Source organism: Agelaius tricolor, unplaced genomic scaffold (genome assembly GCF_023055355.1).
Source record: "Agelaius tricolor isolate 1412-34295 unplaced genomic scaffold, bAgeTri1.0.p SCAF_17, whole genome shotgun sequence".
Classification (NCBI taxonomy): domain Eukaryota; kingdom Metazoa; phylum Chordata; class Aves; order Passeriformes; family Icteridae; genus Agelaius; species Agelaius tricolor.
Genome location: NW_027269277.1, coordinates 4434935 through 4451347, shown reverse-complemented (window position 1 = coordinate 4451347; position 16413 = coordinate 4434935). Strand labels below are relative to the sequence as shown.

The window sequence follows — 16413 nt, the reverse complement described above, 5'->3', positions numbered from 1 at the left end:
GGAGCAGAGAGCTGGAAAAGTCTCCCCTGTCCCTGCCCTCCAACCCAGGCAGAGGAGAACACAACCTTTGGCCCTTGCTGCAACAAGGAGCAATGTGAGCCCTGAGCACATCAATTCTCCACTTGTAGGCAATGCAATCCCTCGAGTACAAAGGGTGGATGTTCTTTCTTCTCAGTGTTCTTACTGATCCCAGAGGTCAGAGATGTTTGTTATCACTGAATTATTCTGATACAGACATCTTTTGTGACTGCACCAAGAGATTTAGGAATTTAATTGTGCTAAATCTGCATTTTGGTTTGAGAATAAATCATGAGGATTCTTCTAGATAGATTCACAAGTCCAAAAATATGTTGTATTGTCTTTTTAGTTGGTTCTAAAAGTTTTGTTAAATTTGGACATGTATTCCAGGATGTCTGTGCTGGCACCAGCACTTCTGTCAGGACAGGCTCCCATCAAACACGGAATTCTGTCATCTAGCTACTGTATTTCTCTAGGTCAGGTTTGTGACATGTAGGCTTAAAGATGCAAAAAAATAAAGCTGTTTTTACATAGTCCAGTGCAGCAAATAAAAGCACTTGCCTTGCACTGGGCCAAAGCATTTCTCTTTTAAAATAAACATAACAAATTCAGGGTCCCAGTGTCCTCAGCTCAGACACTCTGGAATGTGGAATAATTTCATTAATTACATGGGAGGTCTGAAGGACCTGGAGGCTCATGAGCACTTCCAGGTCATCCCTCAGCCATGCTGCTTCAGGAATGACTGGGAGCTGTGGTTATGTCTTCATCAAGGAGAAAATTAATGAAGCTAAGGAAAGATGTAGATTTTCATTAGCACACAGAGCTAATTAAGACGCTTCTGGGTTTTGTCACTTTTATGGGAAGTTCCTCAGTAACAGCACTGGTTAAATTGTTGGGAAATGTGGCAGCAAGGAGCACACACTTGGGCCTGAGAATGTGATCCATTCTCTGTGCATGACACTTCTCTTCCAGAAACCTCTTTGTGGTCAGGTCTGGTTCCAGCAAGCTTCCTGAAAATGCTGTTTATGACTTCCGTGGTAATCCCACAGCTCCATGGCACCTGTCAAATGCTGAGAACAAAGTTAGAATGGCTTCACTTCCTATTATTCATTCATAGGTAATGAAGGCAGAGCTATATAAAGTCATTTACTTCATATATATGAATGTCAATTTAAGGGTGATGGCATAGCATTAAATCAAATTTTATTAGTTCAGCAGTTTGTTCGTTTGCTATTAATATTGCCTGACACATCCCCTTACCGAACCTTCTCAGCTGCTGTGAATTCTTAAAATATTGATCATTTGAGCCCAGCTTTTGTCTTGATAACATAGTTATCTTGGAAAATTGCTGCTGGAAAGATCTTGGACTTATAGGCACTGAGATTATGGGAAAGCCCCTTGCTTTAGCCATACTAAAAATAAAATAAAGAAGTTACAGGGTTGAAGTAGTATCTCCACTGGTTTTGCTTATGGAGTAGAATTTGGGAGGCTGGTCTGTGTCTCAGACATGCACTGTGGTGAGGGGACAGTGGTGTTTGTCCTGATTTGGAGGAGGAACTTTGGAGGGGAATAACAAGGGTACTCAGGAACGTGCTGTGGATTTTTCTGTTCCCTGAGGCGTTTGTCCCTTTGTGAGTGGATCTGTGAGTGGAGCTGTGACCTGGTCTGGGGAGAGAAGAGGAGCAAGGTTGGAAGTTTCCAGCTCATGCTCTCCCAAATCTGCTTCCCTGCTGGTTACAGAGGAGGCAGAGCTGACAAGCTCTTATTTTTCACACATGGAAAATAAGAGTGGCAGCGTGGAAGGAGAAAAAATGGGATATGGGGAAATGGGAGCTGGCAGTGAATGAAGGGAGTTGAAGATATTCAGGGTTTTTTTAGGGGAAGAATCCCCAGAATTTTGTGCTAAGAGGGGGAGAGGGTTCTTGTGGCTGGCACAGTTGAGGCAGGGACAGCTGCAGGATGAGGATGAGGAGCAGGAATGAAGGGCCAGAAATGCAGAAGTGCTCCAGCTGTCGAGAGCCCAGCTGGATCCTGGAGCTGAGAGTGTCTGCAGGGGGCTTGGACAGGGCAGATCCTGGTGCTCCTGTGGATCTGACACCCTCAGGAGAGAGAATGGAGCAAGGGCAGCAGCTCATGGACTGCCCAGCCTGCAGCAGTGGCCTGACACCAGTGAAGAGTTTATGCCCAGTGCGGTTCCACCCACGCTGCAGCCTGGAATGGCAGCCAACACTTTTGGTGTCAGTTGGTGCCTGGGAAGCATCAATTCAGGGTGCTCATCCCGCCCCAGTTCCTGTTCATGCAGATGAGGATCTGTAAATTCAAGCAGCACAAGTCTGCCTGTATTTGCATCTAAAACATCCATCTGTATCCCTGTGAATATCGCAGTGACGCAGAGGAAACTCAGCCGGGAAGCAACGTTTAAACACATTCTACGTGCACAGTCAACCATTCAAAGGTCACATAAAGCCAGAATTGAGGCATTCTTCTTTTCACAACAATTGGAATTTTTTTTTGTCCTTTTCTGTGGTGGTGAATTTCTGCTGTGAATTTCTTCTACATTTAAAATCGCTATGTTGCGATTTTAAATGTACTTTTTTTGGCGGAATTCTGTCATCTAGCTACTGTATTTCTCTAGGTCAGGTTTGTGACATGTAGGCTTAAAGATGCAAAGTATTGCAATCCTTAGATTTCAAATATACTCTGAAGTTTAGGAGAGTTGAGGCCTGAAATATTCCAGGCTTGGTGTTTTCAAACCCGTTCCATCTGTCTCTTTCTGAATTGTGGTAGTATGAAGACACTTTTCTCTTGACACTCTAAATAGTTTTGATTTTTCCTCCTGAAGAGCTTAAGAACAAATATCTGGTATTTGAGAGTCAGCTTAGTGTGAACATGGCCCTGAGGATTATGCCTTTTCTTTATTTGGACTGAATAATTCTTAAAAAGCTTTTGAACGTCACTGGCAAAAATACCCACCTGATGATTTTCCTTGTTACAAGTTACGTAAGAATTGGAAAGGCTCCACTGTGCCTGAGCCCAGGGTAATAAATCAAAGGGGTTTTGATCAAGAACACGCCTGAATTGATGTGTGTATTCAATAAAATTGCATTTAGGAAAAGGCATGAATTCACTCCAGTCTCTCAGCCAGCCAGTCAATTCCTTCCAGATCTTTCGAGCTAGCTGCTGAATATTGCTTTATATGGAATATATCCCTGGTTTAAAAAAAAAAAAACAAAAAAACAAAACAAACACCAAACCCAACTTTTTTTTTTTTTTGCTTTCTTTAAAAATTACACTTGGACTGAGCCTGTGGATGCTGTTAAATGCTGGATGTATTTAAGCAGATCTGCATATATAAACTGAAGGTTGTGACAGGAGCAGAAGTTCATGCTGCCTTCCCCAATTAATCAGAGAATTTCCAGCACAGTAGTGAGAGATTTTACATTTCCTATGAGTGAAGAGCCGATTTTCTAGACTTGCAAGTCCAGAAACAGCAAATCAACATTAGAAAATTGATATTTGTTCCTGTTTCACTTTGATCTGTTGATTTTTCACAAGTCATCATTCTAAAAGACCAGAGATAGTGCTGTTTTCTAGCTCTTTAATGGTCAAATGAGGCACATTAATAGGTTATTAATTTGTCTTGGCAGGCCAAAGTGTAATTCTTCTGAGCAAACAGACCATCCCATCAACTTTCAGCTTTTGTCCTTTGGATCCCACAGACACTTCTGAGATTCTTTGTTATATTTATTCTATATTATATTCAGATTCTATACTATATTTATTTATAGGCCTTTGTGCAAATGGGAGTTTAGTGTTGTGCTGTGTACTTTTAATTTCTAGATATGGTTTTGATCAGGAGAACCATTGAATACTTTGTCAGAGCCTCAATGGGAGAGAGGATCTCACCCCTCTTGCAGCAGGGCTGAAGCCAGGACCGGTCATTGCATTCCCACCAACTGATTTCCTTCTTTTTCACCCTAAAACCCAAAATCAACACTGCATTTTCCTACCACAGGGGCTGTTTTGCATCCCCTCCTCTGCTGTGTCTGTGCCAGGCAGAGCTGGCAGGACCTGCCCTGCCCTGACCCCCCTTTCACAGCCAGGCTTTGCTGCTCCTGCCAGCTGCTGCATTTTCCCCTGGGAATTCTCATGGAGCAGCAACAAGCTCATCCTTTGGGCAGGATTTCTTTAGGAGAGATTAAAAAGGCAGAGTAGTTTTCAGTAAGTTGCAAAAGTCTGTTGAAATATAGGAAAAAAGGAGAAGTGAATAAATGCCTGTAAGTGATGGAGAGATTGATGAAAAGTTTGAAATTACAGATTTTAAACTTAGGAATTCTTCTGGGATGGATCACATGTGACAGAGTTGCTGCTCCTGCAGTTCTCCTCCTGTGAGAGCTGTGCTGGCTGTGCCATTCCTGTAAAAAAGGCAACACCTTGGGCTTTCTCGTCATTCATTTTACAGTCATTTTTACAATATTGGTAATATTTTCACTGTCTCTGTCCAGTGCAGAAGGGAAGGAACAGATATTTTAATAAATAATGGTAATATTTTCAATATCTCTGTCCAACAGTGGAGGGAAAGGGACAGATGTTTGCATAACAGGGCAGCAATGTTTGTGCTTTTAATGGAAACCAAACCTGCCATTTGTTGACACGGATGGAAAGATTCATTTTAATCTCAGTGAACCTTATTGCCCACAATATGTGGCATCTCTTCTGTAATGTTTGCTCTGAGTACCTAAATCAGATTTAGAGATATTTTTAGGGCTTTGCTTTGTTTTCTGTTTCAATTATTCCTTTTTCCTTAATTATGCATTTCTAAAAATAAACATTTTCAAGCTGACTGGATCTTCTTTTCCTTCCCTTTCTCCCTAACAATTTTCTATTTTCTAACTCCTTTTTATTCATGTTTTCTTGACTTTGACTTTAGATGCTCTATTTGAAAAATAAGTTTGCAGTCAACATATCAGAGTTGCTTCCTTTCCTCTGCTCTTTGAATATGGAGATAAAGTTTTCCTAGGCCATGTGGATTCAATATGATTTTTTTTAAACTTAATGGAAAGAGAGACTATGAAATCATAGAATTTTTTAGGTTGGAAAGACCTTTGAGATCATGGCATCCAACCATCCAGCAGGAAAATGTCAGAGTTTTCAGGTGGCTGTGGTTTATGGGATGTTTTCCCTGGTTTCCCTCATTTTCTGAGCACAAGGGTTTATACAGCTTTCAATGCAAAGTTCAGCCAGAGCTGCTTCCCAGCTGACTCAGTCAGCACTTGGGCTGATGGATAACTCCTTTTTTCTTGTCCTCTCAAACAACACTGAGAGATTAGTAAATGTCTTCAACCTTCATTGATTTTCTGTTCAAGTGAGTTAACTCCTTGAGCCCATCTGGGTTGGAGAAATAAAAATTCTCCAACCCCCAACTGTAATTTTCTCATCGTGGGCGTTAAGCCTTGACTTGAAAGTAAAACATCCATGTTTAAACAATGTTTCTTCAGTCACTTTATTGTACTCTGAAGGAGATGTTGGTTAGTTACAAAATGCATACAAATAAAATAAGAATGTGCAGCAAGAGAACTGCAAATTTCTGTGTTTCTTGCCTGACACTGATGTTGTGTATCTTGGGACCAATGGGTTAATTTTATTTACCTACATCTAAGCAGAGCTAAAACTCCTTCTTTCTTCAGTTATGAATCTGAACTGCTTTAATACTTATCTGTAAACAGAAATGATGTTGAGGGAAAATGCATAAAGAGCACTAATGAGACCTGAGAGGCTCGAGGAAATAAATATTTCATTTGGTTTGGGTGAGTCAACATGAGCTCGTTCTGTACCCTTTCTAATTTCATCTGGGATCTTTTCATGTAAAAACAATTGGAGCCCTGAAAATAAAGATGATTTTCCTGATGCTGAATTCCTGCTTTGGAATGTTTCACATTTCAGTACTTGGCTCCCAGAGAGACAGAAAAGCAGAGAGCAATGGGCAAATCTCTCTTTTTTGGTGTGTATTTATTAAGTGCTGTCATTCTGTGAGACAGCCTGGCCCTTTAATGATATATTTCTATATTCTCTTGTCAACTGCCACACTGTTTGCACCAGTAAGTAAATGCCTTGTAAAGGTGCCCTGGGGAGCTATTACAGAGCAGCACAAATAATACAAATTTGATATTTTGCTCTGCTGTCATACATTCTCCCTGGCACAAAGGCAGGTTTAATACATCTGACTGCACACTTCTCACAGTGGCACATTCACTTGGATTTTCCTAAATCTCTCTTAATGCTACAAATGCTTGTTGGGGCCCACTGATCCTAAATTTTTAAATTAATTTGCTTTTGTTGAAGATAATATCTAGTAGCAGTTTTGGGACTTTTTTCATGAGTTTTGGGGCAATGTCCACTAAAAGCAAATCTGGGAGGTGTGGGGTTAGGAATTTTTGCTCTAAAATGGTTTTAAGAATTGTTCTGGAGCAAGAGGGAACAGAAATGTGCAACAGCTTGGAGTTTAAAATGTTAAATAATAAACAGAGAATTTGCAGTGACTCAGCCAATTGAACTCAACTATACTTATGTAAAATCATTCATGAGATCATTAAAAATAATGAACAGATGCAAAGAAGTTGTTTCCTATTTGCAGACCATTCTAGAATAGAGAAAAGGTTTAGGTATTAGTTACAGACTGCTGATTTGAGCTTTAAAAATCTCCCAAACTACCTCATGCTTTTGAATTACACCATAAAATATGACATTTTTATCACTGAACTAGCTTTGTATGGGACATAGGTGTAAGTGAACACAAAGCTGTGCACTTGACTTGGTAAATGAGCTTTATCTATAACATAACTCAGGACTATGGGTTTGCAGAGCACATAATTGGATTGTGTTGAGAGAAGAGTTAATTAAATGGAACTGCATGTGTCCCCTTGTGTTTACTGAGTGAGGACAAACCCTTTGGTTTGTTCCCTTCTCATCTCAGTCCTTTTGTCCCACCTGAGCTGTGCTGATTGGGGTGTGGAGTGGGGACACCCAGCACACCCATCCAAGGTGTCAGAACTCTTTGTCTCAGTTGCTCTGCAAACTCAAAGTCTATTTGATAATGGTTGTGTGCAGAAATTACATTTCAAAGCTCTGTCATAAATGCCCAAGTTGGTTATTTCTGTGCTTTCTGGATCTCTGTAATTTTATGGATTTTGGATTTACCTGCATCACTGCAGGGCAAATAACTGAGAATGAGTTTTACTTTCCTTGCTAGATGGAGTTATTGGAGGTGCATTTTGTAGCTCTCTAGAACATCATGTGCACATCAGATTTCTGTTGAATCTGACAGTCCTTGAGGGACCTCTGAGGAACCTTATGTAGCTTTCAGCAGTAGATCCCTGTGTTCAACTCATTGTTCTGGCTGGAAATTCAAGGCATGTGTGGTTTAGAAACAGACTTGGGGGAAGAAAAATCTTTCAGCGTCCTTAATCCGTTTCTCCTCTGGTCTGAGAAACAAAATATTATTCTCTCCCTATCAAGTTTCTGGGTGAAATGGAACATTTCCTTGTGCATGGGTAAAATTGTGTTCTTAGTTGGAGGTGTTGTAACAAAACCATTTTTGTGGTGTTTGGATTCAGAAATCTGGATAATCTGGGGTGAGAATTGGCAGTGGTTGTAGCAGAGTCAGTATGGGTGGTTACTGAGCCTGAAAAACTCTTCTTGATCAGGGACTGTCAAACTCTATGACCTTGAAGAGCCCTGGAAGAGTTACAGGAAGAATTTGTTCCTAATCATAAGATAAACTTATATTTAGGTCTTTGTGACATCACGAGAAAAAGGTTTTTTATAATGCCACTCTCTGTGCTGCTTTGTCCTTCCCTTGTCTCCATGAAGGTTTTGAATTACTATTAAAATGTTTAAAAATGTTGAAAATAACATCAGTGATATAAACTTCTCTCTTTAGCAACTTGTGCTGGGTTATCTAAGTTAAATTATGATTTTCATTGCGTGCTCTCCATAACAGCCCCAAACAAGGAAGCATGCTTGCACTCCCAAGAAATTTCTGAGCTTACAGAACTGTTTCCCTGGGTTTTTCTCCTCTCTCTGAATCTGTGCTGTTGGCTTTTCTAACCAGGCCTCGATGATTGCCTCCAACAATACATCAAGAACTTTGAGAGAGAGAAGATCAATGGGGAGCAGCTGCTGCACATCACTCACCAGGAGCTGGAGGAGCTGGGGGTGACTCGCATTGGCCACCAGGAGCTGATCCTGGAAGCAGTGGATCTGCTCTGTGCATTGGTAAGAGACTCCTTGCATCACTCACCTTGGTCAGCTCTGTTTATAAATTTACAAACCAAACTAAAAACTAAAATACTAAACCAAACCAAACTAAAAATAATGTAGAGATTCCTCTACGGCCACACGCTCACACAGCCTTTGCTTCAGTAAAGGACAGACATGTCCTGGCTTCTCTCAGCTGCACAGAAACTATATTTATCCATTTAATGATTATGTCTGATGGTCTTTGATTGCTTTTCCTCTGACTTTCTTGGTCCTGCATTCAAATGCTGCTGACTATCACTCCTGGCATCCATATGGTTCTGTAATTATGTGCCATATGCCCTCATATTTCACTGACATTTGCCACACTGCACTGAACCAAGTAGACCTGAGTGGTTTAACCATGCCAGCATTCAGAGGGATGGTACCACACAGCCAGAAGGGAATGCTAATTAGACTGGAAGATTGTTTAAAATGAGCTTTAAGATGAGACTGGAGTGGTAAAATTGACTTTATCCACAGTCGATAGACACGTGTGTCGACTAAAAGTTGGGTTTGGGTTTTTTCAGCAACCTACAAGCTCTTGGAAGGACATTATTTGTTCATATTATTAATTACTAGGTTACTAATTTGGTTAAACTCTTAGCAAAGTATTTGATATCAAAAAATTCTTTTTTCCTCTACTATTTTATTCCTACCAGCTAATAAAATGTGATGCATTAACTTAATTCTAAAGACAACAATTACTTCTGTTCCTGTAGGTGGATATGTGGAAGAATATCGAAAATATTAAAACACAAAATAATAAAATTACATAGGTGACACCTGACAATCATAGTATTTTACTTCTTTATCAGGAGTTCTGCTTTTGAATAACTGGAGTATCCTGTGGGACTTTGATAAAGAGAAATTGTTTCCAAGAGGAAAACTGGCACTTAGAAGTAAGATAGGAAAAAGTGAGGCAAAAATGCACTTGATCTGGGAAAAAAAAATAAAATTAAGTACCTCTTATTATTCATCTTCTTTCCTGTACCTCGAATAACAAAACAGCCTTGGTGTGCCTTGAGATCTGCCCCTCCAAATGGAACAACTTTGTCAGAGCAGGGGAATGCTTTAGGGGCAGTGTGTGCTGCAGGAGCAGGGAGATGCTTTAGGGGCAGGTGTGTGCTGCAGGAGCAGGGGAATGCTTTAGGGGCAGTGTGTGCTGCAGGAGCAGGGAGATGCTTTAGGGGCAGTGTGGGCTGCAGGATCAGGGAGATGCTTTAGGGGCAGGTGTGTGCTGCAGGAGCAGGGGAATGCTTTAGGGGCAGGTGTGTGCTGCAGGAGCAGGGAGATGCTCTAGGGGCAGGTGTGTGCTGCAGGAGCAGGGGAATGCTTTAGGGGCAGTGTGTGCTGCAGGAGCAGGGGAATGCTTTAGGGGCAGTGTGTGCTGCAGGAGCAGGGGAATGCTTTAGGGGCAGGTGTGGGCTGCAGGAGCAGGGGAATGCTTTAGGGGCAGGTGTGGGCTGCAGGAGCAGGGGAATGCTTTAGGGGCAGGTGTGGGCTGCAGGAGCAGGGGAATGCTTTAGGGGCAGTGTGTGCTGCAGGAGCAGGGAGATGCTCTAGGGGCAGGTGTGTGCTGCAGGAGCAGGGAGATGCTTTAGGGGCAGGTGTGGGCTGCAGGGGAATGCTTTAGGGGCAGTGTGTGTTGCAGGAGCAGGGAGATGCTTTAGGGGCAGTGTGTGTTGCAGGAGCAGGGAGATGCTTTAGGGGCAGGTGTGTGCTGCAGGAGCAGGGGAATGCTTTAGGGGCAGTGTGTGCTGCAGGAGCAGGGGAATGCTTTAGGGGCAGGTGTGGGCTGCAGGGGAATGCTTTAGGGGCAGTGTGTGCTGCAGGAGCAGGGGAATGCTTTAGGGGCAGGTGTGTGCTGCAGGAGCAGGGGAATGCTTTAGGGGCAGTGTGTGCTGCAGGAGCAGGGGAATGCTTTAGGGGCAGTGTGGGCTGCAGGAGCAGGGAGATGCTTTAGGGGCAGGTGTGTGCTGCAGACCCCAACAGCCAAGGCCTTTTGGGTACTCCTGACCCCAAACTGGGGAGCTTTTCCCCGGCCACCCTGTGTCCCACACCCAGGAGTCAGCAGAGCCCCTGTGTCACTCTGTGTCACCCCAGCAGAGCCCTCTGTGCCCCCACACAGCAGCCCCCTCTGGGAAAGCATCTCCCTTCAGCCCAGTGTGTCCCTGAGGAGGGCCCTGCTGACTCTTTTATTGTGATTTTTTTCTTTTTTTAAGCACAGAAAATGTACCTCTTGCTGCTGGTCAATGGTGCAGCTCTCGCTGTGCTGCCTCCTGACCTTACTTTTCCTTTTGAGGCAGGATGGGGATTTTCCAGCTCCTGGTATCATTTATTTTGCCTCCTGCTTTTCTGCCCTTTCTCTTCCTTTCTCACTCTGGCTCTAAAATGCCTTTTTCTTTTTTTTTTCCTGCTTCTAAATGTTTCTCTCCCTGCCTGTTCCATGTGCTTTTCTGCTGCCTGCAGCTTTGCTCCTGGGGGTGTTCTCCTGCCTCTGACATTTCTCCTTGGCTCTCTGTACATCATCTTCTTCAATTCTTGTAGGATCACAGAAAAGTTTTACCAGACTCAGTAGAAAATCTATTTTAAATCTGTACTTCTTTATTAGGGTTTGGATCCATGTAATCGAAAAGCATTATTAAGAATCTCATTTTAATTATTTTAAATAATGGCAATAATTGAATAAGAGGAGAGCTGATGCTGCCTTTATGAGTTGAAATACATTTCTAAAATATCACTATTGTTTTCTTGTTCTGTGCTACTCTTAAAAAATTAATAGATTGTTGCACTAATGTCTGACTGCTGGCCAAGCAACCAGAAAAAATTGTGACTCAGAACTGCTCACTGATATGGATTTTTAGAACAGCTAGTGCAAAAACCTGAGGAAATATCTTATTTTAAATGTAATTTTTAAAGGGGCTAAAGAGTATCTCTATTTTGTTTATGCCACTGAACAGGAGTTGACATATAGGAAATTATTGAAATCAGAATGTCTTATGGAATACATAATTTTGCCCCGATTCACTGAATTGCATTACAAATTCAATACAGTTTATGGGCAGGTAAAACAGAGCCCCAGGCAGTCAGGAATCAGTAATTTAATGCCCTCTTTAATGTGTGTTGGAAATATGGACAGGTGCAGAGCACAAGCTCCATTTGTACGTTCATAAATATAAATACTTGAATTTTATTTTCAACTTTTTTATGGAAAAAAGAGCAGGGAAGCACCAATTCCAACAATCCGGTCTTAAAATCCTACCTGTGGAGGGGAGGCACCATCAGCACTTTGCTCTGTCCCTCTGTCCATCCTGGTGTGCTCCCAGTGGATCTGGGTCTCTGCTCCTGTCTCTGCCCCATCCCTGCCCTGCTCTTGCCCTGCCTGGGCTGTGTCAATGAACATTGATTTTTTTTCCCTGCATGGATTTCTGGATTGATTTCTGGTTGGCGGAGGGCAGAGCCCAAGTTCATGACCCATTTCCCCCAGGCAGCCTCAGCAGGATCTGCAGTCCATCCCTGCAGGGTGGGCTGTGGGAACAGGAGAAATCTTCCCTGGAGAAATCCCCCAGGAAAGCTCAGGGTGGTCAGGAATTCCCACTGGGCAGGGGTTACTGCAGAACAGCTCTGCTGCTCCAGGAAACCCAGGGAAATGGGACTGGGGGAGCTGCAGCCCCTGGGACACGCTGGAATGTGCCTGTCCTGAGGGTCTTAGGGCAGCTGCTTTTGGGGGATGGGCACTGGGCTTTTGGTGGGGTTTTGGTGGGGTTACACCAAGAATGGTGCCTGGGGTTTTGGTGGGGTTACACCAAGAATGGTGCCAGGGGTTTTGGTGGGGTTACACCAAGAATGGTGCCTCAGCTGCAGTTCCAGAGATGCAAGCACTGGAGAACACCCCCAGAACCAAATGTTGACCTGTGAAGCAAGTTCTAATTCAAGAAGAAACTAAAACTAAAGGAGTAAACTCTTGTTTTTTATTCTTCCCAAACCACCTATTAGCCAGATTCCAAATGTAAATTATTAAAGGCAGGGAGGATTTGTTATGTTGTGCATCAGCCCTTGACATGATTTTTACATCCACTTTTCTTTTGAAAGCAAGCTGAGTTCAGATAGGAAATTCATATGAGAATCCTGGCTAGAAAAGATTCCTCACTGGAAGATGTGGGAAAGAAAAAAATGTCAGAAATGTGAAAAAGGAATAATAAGAGTATTCAGTACTCCCATGCAATATGGTGATATAGAAGTGTATGTATTTTACCTGAAAGTTAAATAATTTCAAATGTTAAAATAATCTCCTTTATGAAAGGGTAAAATCAGAGTGCAAAAGGTGAGAGGAACTTTCTCTGTAGGAAAGGAAGTGCAGGCACTATCTGGGGCTTGCTGAGGGGTGAATTCATGTGCTATGAAATGCAAAGTCACAGGTGAGCTTTACTTTCAGCTTCAGTTCTTTGACCATTCTGGAGAGGCAGTTTTGAGTTGTGCTTTAATTATGAAGAAAATTGGGAATGATGGCTGTGGGGAAAAAGTCCAATCTGGAACATCAAAGTCCTTTCTTGCTAGGGTGGTCAGAAACTGCTCTGCAATTATTTATTTGAAGTGACCTAAATAACATTTAGGGACTAAAAATTGTGGGCCACTTGAATTTGGACTGTAACTTTATTGAAGTTGAAATATTAATTGGGATATCTATTGGAGGACTTGTTGCAGAGAGGCTGAATCTGCAAAAGTAGCAGGGTCTGGGGAAAAGAACTTTTTGATAGAGAGTAAAGTATACTGGAAGCAATAAAAAGGAATAATTTTGAGGTCAACATGGCTTGCTGTTCAAGTCTGCAAGTAAATTTAATTTAATTAGGACGGTATTGGAGTCAGTATATTGTTAAAGCCTGCACGAATTAAAATATAAACAGGGAAGAAAGACTGATAATGGAAGGATGCAAAATGAATGGGAAATGAAAAGAATGCTCCAACAGAGATTGTATCTCAAGTAATTAAAAGTACTGTTAATTCACAGGCATTCAACTTGTGAAATAAGGCCTTGTGCTGGGGAGAAATTTCAAGGAGAAATAAAGATTAGAAACTTTGTCTGCAGTTTCTGCAAGGCCACAATCCAGGCAGGGTGGGTTTCCACCAGGAGGCACAACAAAGTCACCATGGTCAACATGTTTACAACAACTGCAGGAATTTATTTTATTTTTATAATTAGTTGGAGTTTTTAAAATAATATATGGGACACGGCTACCAAACAAATTTTCCCCCCTATAATTTTTTCTAACATATTTCTTTATTAAGCATATCCCTAAGAAAATTCCAACAATAGGAATTTGTTGGTCAGGGGGAAAGCAATTTGCAGTGATTTATTTTGAAGCACTCATGGTGAAGGTGAAGTCTTTCATAGCTGCCTCTGTATTTATTGATAACATTGTTCTTCTGAATTAAAATTATTCAAGTTTTTCCTAAATTAATACCATTTTAATGGCCACACCTACAATGATCTCTCTTGAGACCCTTTTAATTTTTCCTTCTGCTAATACTCAACTTTTTGATTTGTCAATTTTGCAAGTATATTAGGAAGTATTTTTTCTTACTTCATCTGATTTGTGAACAAGTTTCACATTTAACAAGTCATTCTATGCATCAAATACTTCTTTTCCACCCATATTTCAGGGATTATTCAAAGGTAATTATTCTAGACTAAAATCTTCATTTTATATATATACTGATGCTTGAGTAGGTGGAAATAAATCTCATTTTTTTGGAATGGAATGTCATCCCTCTTGGTGAGAGATGAAGAGATTCCATCTCCTCAGTGGAATGAGGAACCTGGCACACAAATTATTTTTGTCTCCACAAACATGTATGAATCCAGAGAGTTTTATTAATTTCAACTGGAAAAGAAGTTCAGCTTTTGGCAGTCCAGTGCTATTTATTGTGCTGTGCCAAAACATTGAATTAATGCTGTTGAATTGAGTGGGTTAATTATTGCACATATTAGAACATGTGTATCGTCTTTTGATTAGTCTAATTAGCAGCTTCATTCTTAGCCTTTCAAATCATGGAACTTGGGAAAATAACTGATTTTAAGGATTGTCTGGGTATGGGTTTGTTTTTTGTTTTTTTTTTTCCTTTTTAAAAGTCTGTTGACAATTTTGGCATTTTCAGATTTCTCTTAGCATGAGGACATTGAAGGAGGATTATTAAGTTTGTACAAACAATTCAGAGTAGCCTAAAGTCCTGGGATTTTACAGGTGTGTGCTTGACCCTTCTGTTCTACTGGGGAGAGTAAGACAGAAGAGTAAAAGTTTCATGATTTTTCTAAGGTGTGCTGGAGAAGTCTGGATGTAATTACAAATTATTTGTGTCGAGTAACCACCAAAATGAAATCCTTCCTAAAATCACCAGGCTAAAGGCAGCTCTGGGAGCTGATCTAAGCAAAGAACAAAGGAAAGGGGAATTTTTCTTGATGTCTTCTCAGGGTTCTCTTCAAGGACCACTGATTCCACACCAGTTGATCCACAGTAACACACAGCAGGAATATTTTGGGTACTGCAGCAGCCCCAGCAGTGCTGGTACAAAAGTGCAGCAAGCAAAATTTTCAGAGGTACCCAAGCACAGGGTTGTTACAAAAGGAATTTAGGACAAAACTGACTTTTGGATTTGTGTTTTTGTGTTAAATACATTAGAAACTTAGGCTTGGACTCTCTGGAGAACTTTATCCTCTCTGAATTTATCACCCCTGCAGAGCAGCCATGGCCACACAACCTCTGATGAAGGCCCAGATCCCTCTGGTTACAGGATGTGTGTTTATCCTGTGGCCAAGCTGGAAATGGTCCTGTTCAGGTGTTCCAGGGGGAATTTCATCCCTTGCCATAATATGAGGTGCATAAAGTAGAAATAGCAGAAAGGATGTTGGCTGCATTTTATTCCAATGTCAGCTCCTGCACACAGTCCAAAGGGGAATGCAGGGCAGCTGAAATCCAGGAGACCACATCTAATTCCTGCCCACAAACAATGATATTGGGTTATCAAGCTTCAGATAAATGACTTTAGGCTATTTCTGTATTCTTCCTAATTATGGTTTTGTTTAGGTTAAAAAAACAGGAAAAATACAAATTTGCTGTGTTGATTGCTGCTAATTACTTGAATTTTTGCACATCATTTGCCTCTGGAGCAAGACAGTGTTAGCAGGCAAATGAGAGGAAAGAAACTTCTGTTTTTCCTGTGTTTTGACATAGTTGAGAGGTTTCCTCTTGTCACACAATAATTCTTTTTCACAAAATAGGGAGAAACATGTTCTATTCAAAGTGTTAAACCTGTTCCAAAGCTTGTAATTTTCCTCTAAAAATGCATCTGTTTAAGTAGCAGTGAGAATGAGAATCCCCATCCATGGCAAACTTGGCTGGTGAATGCTTCTGAGAAAGAAATGTACTTATTTCCATTTAGAAATTTATAAAAGAATCCATTTATAATAATCCATTATTGCATTTCATGTTGATTCTGTGTCTGGGTAAGCTCTGTGGTATTCTGATCCTGAACCTTTCATTCCTTTTCCTGCTGTGAGTTCCTGTCACTCACTGGCAGAGAACAGCCCCCCAGAATAATTGCAATTAAATTGTATTGCTACTTATTAGGCCAATGCAGGAGTAGAAATTCATGCAAATGAATAGGCAGGTAATGAGCTGGGGTTAAAAACCACGTGTGTGCAACTCTGTAGGGCAGGGCATTAGGGCTGAAATTCACTTTAACCCATGTTGGGTAATATAATAGTATTATATTATAATTTCCATATGTTCTTCTATCCCTGGTTTAGAAGATATTAATGGAACACTCATTTCTGACATAATTTTGATTTCCCTTGAGGCTTGGAACTGGAAGTCAGGGATTGTTTTGTAATTTCAGCCCTTCTGGGTGTCCAAGGCTTGATTGATCCCAGTCACTGCTGGGGATAAAGAAATGGACATTTTCTCTGCACAGGGATAAAAGAAAAACCTTTATAGCAACACCCTGTTCCAGTTCATGGTGTTTCTGTTGACACCAGCTGCCCCAGCATGGCATGGTGCACTGTTAAGGGACTGTCCATTGCTTCTTGTGCTTTGATTCCTC

The 16413-nt window shown here is 41.4% G+C and overlaps 1 protein-coding gene across 2 annotated transcripts in view; it reads left to right on the top strand.

The window, feature by feature from the left end:
* Positions 1-16413, top strand: part of LOC139597161 (connector enhancer of kinase suppressor of ras 2-like) — a 175386-nt gene that overhangs the window by 55143 nt on the left and 103830 nt on the right. For both annotated transcript variants that reach the window (XM_071442186.1, XM_071442187.1), the window contains exon 3: positions 8129-8292. In XM_071442186.1, coding sequence (XP_071298287.1) covers positions 8129-8292 — 164 coding nt within the window. The remainder of the gene's footprint in view (positions 1-8128; positions 8293-16413) is intronic.